This window comes from Platalea leucorodia (genome assembly GCF_965183815.1).
Source record: "Platalea leucorodia genome assembly, chromosome: 3".
In the NCBI taxonomy this organism is placed as follows: Eukaryota; Metazoa; Chordata; class Aves; order Pelecaniformes; family Threskiornithidae; genus Platalea; species Platalea leucorodia.
This window is the reverse complement of record NC_138825.1, coordinates 45,798,227-45,810,407: the sequence shown is the minus strand read 5'-3', so window position 1 is coordinate 45,810,407 and position 12,181 is coordinate 45,798,227. Positions and strand designations below refer to the sequence as shown.

General features: G+C 39.2%; 1 protein-coding gene across 1 annotated transcript in view; it reads right to left on the bottom strand.

Annotated features, from left to right (window-relative positions):
- Positions 1–12,181, bottom strand: part of PCNX2 (pecanex 2) — a gene marked incomplete at its 3' end in the record, with an annotated part of 159,128 nt that overhangs the window by 47,939 nt on the left and 99,008 nt on the right. The window contains exons 22-23 of the mRNA XM_082305421.1: positions 10,361–10,484; positions 5,477–5,606 (exon numbers count right to left, since the gene is read on the bottom strand). Coding sequence (XP_082161547.1) covers positions 5,477–5,606; positions 10,361–10,484 — 254 coding nt within the window. The remainder of the gene's footprint in view (positions 1–5,476; positions 5,607–10,360; positions 10,485–12,181) is intronic.

The following is a 12,181-nucleotide window of genomic DNA, read 5'->3' as shown; positions in this document are numbered from 1 at the left end:
AGAGCAGAGGTTTTAGCAGCTGTAACAGATGAGCAGGCTCACAGGGAAACCAGACGCACTAGGGTGTGTTAAAAATAAGCATTTGGAAGTGGAAGGCCTGTTATTTTATGGGAAAAAGGGAGGGAGCAGACGGGTACATTTCACAACTCCTTTTCCCATACACCTGCATAATGTGGGGTCAACCCGAATTACGTCTACACTGGGAAAACTCTTCCTATTCCACCTGCAGGCTGTCCACAACAGGCAGGTTAAATGAGCTGGCAGGAAAAAAGAAAATGCCAGCTGCACTAGATCTGAGGCAGGGCAGATTTTCCTCACCCTCCGTTCCCAGCTGTATTCACCTTACGGGTGGCTGTTTTCCAGACCACAATGACTGGAACAATAACACAGTGATACACTTTTTAGAAAGATGGAGGAAAGAAAGGCTTGCTTACATATTCTCAAACACAGAGAGGTGTCCTGTAATGCCATCCTGAGATAACTGGCAATTTAATCACAGCCTCTTTAGAGGCACCTAACAAATTCAGTTACACCACATGGTAATTCACTCGAGACCCTTTAGAGCAAATGCAAGCTGTGCCTTACCCAAAAATAGGCACTGAACCAGATGACCAAGAAAGAACAGAAAACAAGGAGCAGGAGAGAGACGAGTGGCTTGTAGGCAATAAAATCTCTAGATTCCTGGTGGCAGTTTGCTGTTTGTGGGGGAGAACAGGCTGCTCGTCGTGATCCAGCGGTTAGACCCACCGGGGAACGAAAGTAAACTTCCTACTCTGTTCTGTCCATTGCCTTATCCAAGATACAAAGCAAGATAAGAGAAAGGGAGGAAGGGGACAGAGTCAGGCTGCAGCGTGACAAAGTATTTAAGAAAAAAAGCAAAGCAGAGGAAGGGAACAACAGCGTTTGAACAAACACTTTATGCTTTAAAGTGCCTATACATTAAACAAGATTTACTGCTATTTCCTTTTCTCTGTCTGACATCTACAGCCTAATCATTCCAACAGCTGTGAAAATAAAGACTAAAACAGGACTCTTCGAACTGGGAAGCAGGACCCAGGCTAACAGCAGGACAAAGCCAGTGTTGCCTCAAACTTCTTTTTTTTTTTTAAAAAAAAAAAAAAGAAAGAAAAAAAAAAGAAAACAGAGAAAATTTCTCCTAGTTGGATTCCCATGAGGCAACCAGCTCATGAGCAGCAGGCCAGCTTTCTGATTTTACACCCCTCTCTTTTCAACAACAATGGCAGCAAAAGCTGTAAAAAAGTGGCTGCGTGAGAAGTTGTTCTTTCTTACTCACCCTCCTTATTGCCTTATTTTTTCTTCTTCTTAAAGTCACCCTTCCGTTTCCCCCCCGAAAGATCCCTGACCTCAGTGATGTATTGGCGTACCACACTCTGAACGCAGTGAGTACCAAAGTGCACGCTATAAACAAAGAGCATCTGCTGATTGCAGGGAAGAACACCCATGCTCTGCGCACACGCTGCAAGAGCACAAACAAGCACAGTATGACTCCGGAATTTTGAAGAGCTTGCTAGGAATTTCACAGTTTGCCTACTGTCAAAATGAATCTTTTTTTTTTTTTTTTCTTTTTTTTTTAACCCACTTGAGTTCCTCCATCTCCTTGAAAAAACAAACAAGCCATCATCTTAATTCTCTAAGACTTTCAGCTCCAGCTCACATCATCTGGAGTGGCAGATGCCCAGTCAGAAATCTGAGGAATCAAACTCCTCTTTAGCCAGCAGAAAAAATGGGACTAAAAGAAACACTGGAAATGCAAGATGTGTATGTGTGCACTCAAAAAACCAGATGAAGACAACCAAAGCAGCACTTCAAAGACAGATGGAGCAGTTGCTCACCACTCAGGCTACTGGCCTAATAGCCCAGCTCTATTAATAAACACGGTACTGTCTACTTGCTGATGTCCGAAGCTTCAACTTTGGATTCACTTCACAGAAAATGAACCGGATGTTTTTTTTCCCCTCATCTAATTTTACACTGTTGGCCCAAATGAGATGCAAAAATAAGTTTTCCTTAAGTGAAACAAAATAAAAATGACTCGCTTGACAGCAGTGCAGTGTGCATATACTGATGAACAGAAATGACACTCTAAGAAAGCAACTTAATTTATGCTTGGAAGAAAAACAAAACCATGATATTTTGATATCTAGACTGCCTGTCAAAATTGTTTTCGATTAGTCCAATTAAGAGGTTAAAGTATAAAAAAAAAAATAACCACGGAATTCACTACCTCTGTAACTTCATATAAATGTAAATGAATTTTTGCATAGCTAATATAAATATGATAATTTAATGTAGTCATCAATACAGCAAGGAAGTGTTTGAAAATGAGTATGCAAAGCAGCCAAAACAAAAAAAAAAAAAAGCACGCTATATCCCAGGCACAGTAGAGTAAGATGATAAGCAGTACAGCAAGGAGCAAAAGCAAAAAGCAGCCACTAACGAGCACTAGATTAATACATAGTAAGGCAAGCAAGCCCCATGGCAAACACCTGCCTGCCGATGGGAAGTGGTGAATGAATTCCTTGGTTTGCTTTGCTTGCGTGCACAGCTTTTGCTTTGCCTGTTAAACTGTCTTTATCTCAACCCATGAGTTTTCTCACTTTCACTCTTCCGATTCTCTCCCCCATCCCCCCCGCTGGCTGCGTGGTGCTTAGTTGCTGGCTGGGGTTGAACCATGCAATAAGGCACGCTGAAGGTAGTTTTCCCCTGGGCAAAAGTTCCTGTCAACAGGCAATGAGTATGGAAACGGCCAAAAAAATCTGCTAGAGCTTCTGCTTTGTACGAGCGTATCTCAGACTGCCCTGTAGTGAACCTGCGACTTTCCATGAATACCCTGAGCTGAACTTAGCAAAAAGTAACTGTCAATGCACTCCAAAAAAGCAATCTGTACACCAGCTTCCCCATCTGTTTGTTCTGTTTTGTCTTCCAGCACCTGGAAACTCAGTGCATACCTGGCCACAGGGCACTGCAGCCCAAAGACTGGTCAGTGCAGGAGCCAGAACAACTTTCACTCCAGCTTAAGTTCCCAATCCTATTTAACTCCACAGCTCTGAAAGAAAGCAATCCTGCTGTCCCTTTGAATTCTAAAAAGTTGAAGGGTCAAGATTTAAAGCAGTAAGGCAAGACCTGTCTCACTTCATTCAATTATTTTAAGTATTTTGTAGAAAATGTCCCTATTCTGAATACAAAATTTCTTCCTTCCCTTGCCTTTTTTTGTCTTTTGACTGTGTCCCTTTAACGACCAAGGAGTTTTTCAGTCCAATGCTCACTTGCTCTGCTCAGTTCTTCAAGTTAGCAATGAAATACTGAAATACAAGCGAGGCAAAGGAGAATCAGAAGTGCTAGAGACAAAAATGAGTATAAATTTAGGAGGAGCCATTACATGTGCATATTGTGGGGTGCCACAGGTTCAGGCAAACATTTATTTCACTTTGATGACTATCTGAATCTTCTACAAGGCTGTTTTCTACTTCTGAAAGATTTTTGAGGGGGAAGGTTGTGGTTTTGATGTATTAAGAGAGAAGATCATAAAAGATAAACTAGAATTTCTAACAAACAACAAAGCATGAATTTTTCACAAAGAGCCTAACTTAAGCATTCATGTTGAAGACAAAGTTGTAGTTACTGCTTATTTTGAAAGGACAAGTAGTGGTGGTTTAAAGTATTAAAAGGGTTAGTTTTTTGCACTCGGGGTTTTACAGTTTATGGGTAAAATAATTAGTTTTGTTTTAAAAAATCATTAGCACCAACTTCTTTACTTCCCTTAGCAGGAGTCACAGATGGTCAGTATTGATGAAAACAAGACCCCCTTATTTAAGTATCACCCATCAAGCACCATCTTTTGACATTTCCTTTGAATACCTTCTGCTCATCTCATCCCAAAAGCCTCTGACAAACCAAAACCAAATGAAAATGGTCCCGCTATCTCCATCTACAACAATCTACAGATACTACACTAACCTAGCTATATGGAAGTGATGTGTCTACAGCCGAGTTTGATTCTCTAACCCATACTTAGAAAAGAAGCCACATGCCTTCAGAATGGTCTGGTTGAAGTGAAATGCTGCAAATATTCAGTTCTCCACTTCCTACCTAATATGGCTCAAAGTTTCTGTCCAAAAATGTAATGCTCTCTGTGGGATTAGTGGTAGCTTCCTGCCTTTCCACGACTCCCCTCAACTTCACTCCTATGGAATAATGAACCTGTTGACCCAGAAAAAGATGTGAGAGAAAAAATTTTGTTAAGATCTGGCCCCAGTGCACAAAACACAGCTACCCCCCCCGAAAGGTTTCCACAAATCTCAGAAGCAAATACAAAGCCTCTTTATATGACTTGGCTGTGTTTGACTCATTTCTTTATAGATGAGTACATATTCACTCACTGACACAAGTCAAATTGAAACAAAAATTAAAATCTTCGAACTAATCAGACCCTTTCTTCTAAAAGGTAAAATCAATCACTGTAATTTCCAGTTTTCAGTTCTTTTGAGGTGCTCAGATACATCAGTGGCACTGATACAAGAAGTGTGGTAAGTGTATAGTACTTCTCACTGGTCTGGCCAAGTCCTAATTTGGCCAATATGATTTTCACTTCTGCCTCAAACTGCTGTTCTGCAGCTGCAGTAAGTTACTCTGAGTGTGATTACATGTTAGTAGGTGGTGAAGAGCTCACACGCTGCCCAGATCGCAGGACTCAAAGGAACCTCCCTTAGTCACTGAATCCAGCTCCTAAAGTTGCAGACTGCTCATTCATCCCTTGCAAAAACTACCTCCATCAGGAAAGGTAAGCATTTCCCTGTCTCCAGTACTCTTGTTGGGAGCCCGCTAGATCCCAGTTACCAAAAGCTTTCAAATCCTACTGGCTAGAAGGAGCAGAAGCTCTTTATTCAATCTTTTCAATATTCTGCGTTTACGTCCTTGTCAAACAATGAATGGCAGATAAAATCTGACAAACCCAACCAATTCTTAAGTCAAACTCCAAGATCAGATGTAGCGAGTAATAACAATGCACACCCATCATCACTTCACTATGAGAGTTACCTGCCACATCCCAAACAGTAACATTTAATCAGGCTAGTAAAAAACATATTAATGCAGCCTGACTTCGAGTGCCAAAGGCTTCACAGTTGCTAACCCTAGCTGGCAAGACAAAAAAGGCTGACAACGGGGAGTTTTACTGATTTTTTTTTTCACAGCTTCGCTCCTGTATGTCTGTACAACAAATGCAACAAGACACCTCATCTGTAACGTACTGACAATTGTTTAAATACACTTTCAGAAATACCCAAATAACCATGAAATAGTAAAACACCAGAATCAAGATTCAAAGATTAACCTCCCATGCCCTACAACAATTTAAGGATTATCCTCAGAAAGAAAAATACCTCCAGAAATGCATCTAATGAGAGCAAAACCTTTACAAATAAAAAAAATGTAGAAAATTTTTGAATAGTCTTACTTGTAGTTTTTCTCCCAGAACTTGATCGGTCTTGCGTATGATGCGATAAAGATGACACTACCAAGAAATGGACTCAGTGGTGTAGAAAAGACTGAGGTGGCCAGAGTTTGGAAAAAAAGCATAGCAGAGTCTGAAAATTGCAAGTTAAGGTAACACAAATGATTTCTTCATACTTTTAAACCATTGTTGAGGCAGCTCTTCAAACTATTTATTTTTGCTTTTTTCTTGTTATTTATTTTACCAAAGAGGTGGTAAGGAAAGGAAAGGGAGGCAGGCAGTGCCGAATTGCCAATTACCAGCATGTAATCGGTGGCTCTTCAATGCGACACAGTTGTAATGAAGGCGACATGTCTGAACGGAGTACGCTATTAGCAGGGTGACCCTGTCTAATCTCTGCCCGAGGACAGATGCTGAGCGTAGGCAGAGCAGTAAGCACCCTTTTCCAGCTACCTCAGTGTAGTGCAGTGTGCAGTGTAGTGTACCTTCTATAACACAAAGTGCCTTTCCAGAGTCTGACAATCAAGAGTTTAAAACACAAAAATACCCCAAAACTCATTTTCTTGGAAATTCTCGGTTCTCTGCACTGGAGTCTTGCTCCCAATGTGTCCAGTATTTCATTCTATGAGTTTCTGCTTATTTTGGAATGACCTAGTACATGCAGAAACAACTATACCTCTATTAATCCAACCTGCTGGCTTAAAATCATGCTTTCATGTTAATTTTTACTGACAATTTCATATTCCATGCTGACTGAAAGGTAAAAAAATGCTCAGCACTTCATACTTTTTGAAATACATATGAAATGAGAAGGTGAGGACAGGGGAATAGTAAATATCACACAAACACATCACAATGAATGCCTGAAGCCATAGCTTACTTTAACTGTAAATTCATATTCCAGATTGCTGGAAAGCAAGTTAGGAGATGGACAAGGATACTGAAAAACATGCGAGTTGAAAAGAACATGATTAAAAACCCAAGAAAATTAAATGTTAGGCTTTAATTCTTCATTAATTCATACCACGTCCATGAAATCTGAAGAAAAAAGTTTCCAAGTTGGTATAAGAGAATAGTTGTCCTTCCTAATACCACTCTTGGGAGGAAGGTGCTAAATAAAGAAGTCATAGACTAAGGAGCAACTATCAAAGTACAACACTTAAGTGCATCTCAAACTAAAATTCAGGTCAAATCACCCAATAACCACAGCCTTTTAGCTTACCCTCTTGTAGTAATATCCTGCACGTGTGTCCCACAGACTTTGAGACTTCACAAAAAAAAAACATTTTAACACATGTAGCATCATTTGTGGTACAGTATTTCCATAAAAAGGCTAGCTAGCCATGCTTTCAAAGCAATCTGCAAAATCTAAAAACAAATATTTGCCAAAAGATATCTCTCATATTCCTCAAACTTATTAAAAGAAAGTGGTCTGGAACGGTGTCTTTGTGCATTAGTGAGCTTGCAAAATGAGCTGCCCTCAAGAGTCTAAAGTTCAAAAAGCAACAGAGAGGACAGAGCAGGAAGCAAGTGCACCAAAAAAGTTAAACTGTCACATTACACTGTAGTCACAACCAGCACTGGCTGTGAAAGATGAACAAGTATTTACAAGTGTCAGATAAGGGAAGGAGGCATGGGAGCTGAAGAGACAAAAAGAGAACAAGGAGGACAGATAAGGACAGCAAATCAAGTTTTCTAAGGAGGGCTCTAATGTCATGATTAATTTAAAAATTGCCACCATCATGAGTTAAGACATTTAGGACTCCACTGTGAGCTGTTTGTGTCTAAGACATAATCAGTAGCAACAGTTTTATTTTTGCTAAAAGACATAATGCTCTACTACATGTACGCTGGAAGACATTTCCCATTTGACTTGCTGAGACTGATTTTAATAAAGTGTTTCACATATGTAAGCGTGTCATTAGTGCAAGTAACAGCACTCAACTCCCTCACACACACAGCTGATGTGTACAGTGGGCAATTATCTGTCATCAGGGTTTTTTTTATTTGATGTTACCTGATTTCCTTTTATTAGGTAACTTTTTTTATACCGATGCTTTAATTATGTTTAACTAGAAAATAAAAAAGAAGTGCAAAAAACTTTTATTCTATGTACCAATCCAGTTTTCCTGTGTACCATCTTTGTTAGGGTATACAGTGTAGAAGCAGAACTTGTTTCTTTGTGAATAATGGATTTTCCTTTTAATGTGGCCAAAGTCAAATTTTTTTGAGAAGAAGAAATCACTAGAAACCCTTCAACATGAAATAAAACATTCTATTTTGAGGATTAATTCTTATAATTCAAAAATCTGTTTAAATTCCAATCAGTTTCAAAACAAGTAACTGAAAGACTGAAATTTTCAGTGTCTTCCATCCCCTTCTTTTAACACAAAACTATGCAGCAAGGCCAGTGCAAATCCTCTGTTTCCCAAAACCCACATTTCTAATTGCAATTTCTGTTGGCCAAAAAACATTTTGTCACTTCCAAGCACATGATCACTTCAAAGATGGGAGAACTGAGCAACACAGGGCTTCATTTTCTGATGTTAGAGCTGTAACCCTGAAACAGCCAAAGCAGAAACTCTCACAAACAGGATAATCTGAACTACAAATCCTTTCCTTCCGAATCTCACCATGGATTTATTACGTAAAATCCTCCCTTGACTACCAACTACACTGACTTTCTAAGTGCGCTGATAATTTTAAACACATAACCTTTTCTTACTCATTTAAGCACTGGGAAGCGAAGCTGCAGATCTCTCCGAAAGCCAGAAGCCCATTCCCATTGCTCATCTTTCAGGATTAGGAGGGACTTTGAGGGGTCACCTAGACCATCTAGCAGCGACAAGGAAGGATCAGCTAAACCTATATGACTCCTGACAGACATTCGTCTAAAAGACCTCCAATGGCTCCACAACCTCCACCAGGCACAACTCCAGGCGCGTTGCCCTTCGTGCTCTGCACACCAGAATCAAATGCATTAAAGCATGCAGAACTTCTCATATTGCTGAGCTCTATGGCAAAAGCTCACAGAGGCATTTTGAAATTTAAAAATTTATGTCCTGTTTGCAGAAGTGATTTAGGCGATTAAGAACCACAAATAATTAAACTCTGCAAAGAAATGGCAGGCTTAGTGACTCTGCAAACTGCAACATGCATTCATCAGTACTGTTTGCAGGGTTATGGCAACAACAAATAAAAATACCATGCAAAAAGGCAAAGTTATTGTTGTTGTGGGAATAGTAACTTGGTCATTTAACCAGTATCTTAATTGCAACATTGCCTTAAAAGACAGATTTGCATCTACAAAGGGTATTATACATATAAATAATAGAAAACTAGTCTAGATCACGTTAGTAATAACTGTGTAAATAAATTAAATCCTGCTTAATTAACTGCTTTCCATTTTACAAAGCTTAATTGGTACTTTTACCAAGAGTAAAGTTATTACTGCACAAAATATTTGTGACCAAAGGGAAACCTGTTGAAATATCATCTCAGTTCTTAAATGTGTTACTAAATAACCTTATATACACTTCTCCTGCAATTCATACCTACAACAGAGATGAAAATAATTTTTTGTTGTGGAATTCTGTATTAATTTGCTACAAATCACTCAAAGTGCTCAGACTACTATTTTTATAATGCTTTCCTTTTGCAAATAGACAATCTAAAGCCTTCCCTCCGGGAGTTATTCTGTCTGCAATTCCCTCTGTCCAAGGCTCTCATTTATACTTCCTATCTAGAAACATAAGCATAGTTAATCAATGCTGCATATGATTCAATATACCACAGCAAAGAGCAGAGGGAAGAAATCACTCAAGGGGGGGAAAAAAAACACTGGGCAATGAAAGGGACAAAGACTTAAGTGCATATATCTAATAAACAGTACAAAGTAAACTCTTCAGTAGGTCTGAACTAAAACCACTTTGTCTATTCTTCTACCACAACTTTGGTTGGGAGGGAAGGAAGAAATGAAACATTAGTCTCTGAAAATGCTTTAGATGTCAATAAAGTTAAATTTGTTCAGTTAAAGTGGTTTATTTCACTCTTTATCTTTTTCCTGTATTAAATCAAGTTTCTCATTGAATTAGACTTCCAGCTGAAAAAATTTTATTACAAAAATCGAATATATATTTTTTAACCCCACCGACATTTGGGGGGCATTGAACTCTGTGTCTTACTCTCCATATCCACAAAACCAACGTTCACAGCCCTGGAACAGGCACTGAAACAGACTGTTTCCAAAGAACTGCTTTGGTGTTGATGAACATGTATTGTTACTCATAAAACAGAGTGGAAATGTTAAAAAGGAGAATGCATCTCAGCACCACAATGAAAAATGTACATTAAAATGTTAAAATCCAGCTGCTTCTGAAATGGAAAAAAAAACCAAAAAAAAACCCCAAAAAATCAGGACAGTCGCACCAGAGATTGGCTCACTGAAATGAATTTGTATCTGAGATACCAACTAGAAGCAACTAAGAAAGTAACTAATATTTTAGAGCTCAGTCAGCCATATGCCCAGCACTTTACGAAACTAGCTTCTACATATATAAAAGTCCACCCAAGTTGGAGCTAATATGTTAGTCACAACGTTTCTTTCTGGATGCATCAAAAGTCAGTGTGGAGGACTGTGGAAGTACGTGATCTGCAGAATGTGGCTTGGTGGGAAGTGAGCAAGCATAAACAGACCAGTTTGAGTCACAGTTCAGTTTCCCAGTTTCAGCTCCCATGCAGCCAAGAAAGAGAGAAAACCGTATTTCTCAGGAGATGCTCCAAACATTGTCACATTTTAAAATAAGTTACCTAGGAATTTCGTGCCTTGTTCAAACACTGTAAATAAATTACATACATGAAGAGGAATTTAAGACTAAAGAAAAACACATTTATAAAGGATATGAGGTATTGCAAAGAGCTGAGCAAAAACATGGAACGATGATCCCCAGGCAATCTGCCAGGGAGCAATGTATGTCATGATGAACTGCAACTTCTGCAGTAGGTCCCACAGCTGGAAAAAAAAAAAAAAAAAAAAGAAAAACATGGTGACTTTTTAGGCACTGAGATAGTTTCAATACTAATATCTGAAAGTGACACTTTTTAGAACCCCGGAATGAATGTGAGAAAAATTATTTTGTATTATTAGCTTTCACGGGCATTAAGGTCTTACTTTAATAAGGCACAGAAGTATATTCTTCATTTGAAATTCAAACTTGCAATGAGGTATGTTTTTAACCACCTTACTGAGGTAGCTCCCAGATTACCTTTCTTCAAAAGTACATCTGCTTTAATTAGAAAGTGAGAAAATACGTTCTGATATTCGCTGCATATATCACACCACCAGTTAGATGGTTACAGGAGAAGAGACTCCAGGAGAAAGTGGGTATAGTGAACAGAGGAAGCCCAATGTGCGACACGTGTCGCTCTGCACATGGAAATCAGACTTATTTCTCAAGACTGCAACATTTTTCACTTGTTGAATCAATGGGAGGAGCCATCTCTATGTCAGCATATGCTTGGCATTAACCATGAATTGTAGCCGCATTTTCAAGATCAAACCATCCTACCATAAAAACGTTGCATTAATATGACTTTTTATTGTTGTATGGTACAAACTGAAAAACACACTGAATTTACTTTTCCTTCCTGTAAAATATGCTTGGTGCTGCAACTAGCAGTTTCTGATTCAAGAATGGTGTGTACTAATTCCCTAGAATACATATGTTTTTCTGCCAGCTCTATTGGCATCAGGCCAAAACAGATCTTATGTCTCGTCTGCATTGGGCCATCAGATTCATATTGCAGAGTAGGTTCCTGACAAACTGTCAGGAAAGATTTGGCCATCAATAGACATTAGTGCTCAACACACATACAAGTTGACAGTGAAACAGGAGTATACGCAATATTTCATGCTCATATAGCAAATATATGTTGAATTTCCTATAGTAATTTTTTAAATTGAGTTAATGAAAAACAAGACATTGCCAACATCCTGAAAGACATTGAAGCTATATCAATACTTGTATACAAAATGCTTCCAGAGAATGTTCCCAGGCACTGGTATTGTGTATGTTGTTAAATTGTTAGAAAGGTCCCCGGGAAGGTTTTGGTCTGGCCCAGCTAGCACTGTTCCAAGCAATCCACAGGCATCCTTTCAACTGAAAACCCTCCATGGTCCATTTCCAGGTGGCAGTTCCGTACCTCCACCCTGCATACAGACCGGGAGAGTTTATTAGCACGGACACAAGCTTCCTCCTGACAGCTGGCCTCCGGGACACAGCATGGTCGTAGGCACTCTTCATTTACTAGTATGTTGACAGTCAGAGAGCATGTACCTTCACCAGCTAACTCATTTCGTCTGTCCTTAAGTTGCCACCCCCAAAGTAACACTTGGCCATCTGTATCCACATCAGCAATGCACTTATAAGATGTTTCATTGAGCTTCTCTATGAATTATTGTAAATAATTGCAAATTAATTGGGAGGGTGGTGAGAATGACTGATGGCATTAATGTGTTTTGGTTTTTGTGCTACCAAACGATCGTAGAAGCAGCTGCTGTGTCATGCTAACTCCAGTTATAACTGATAAACCTTCCAGTTGAGATGCAAGCAGTGCTTCACATGATTTCTGTGCTTTGGCATGACTCAAATTAGGAGCAATATGCAAAATACAGATTATGTTAACCTTGCACAGGCATACTACTTAAAA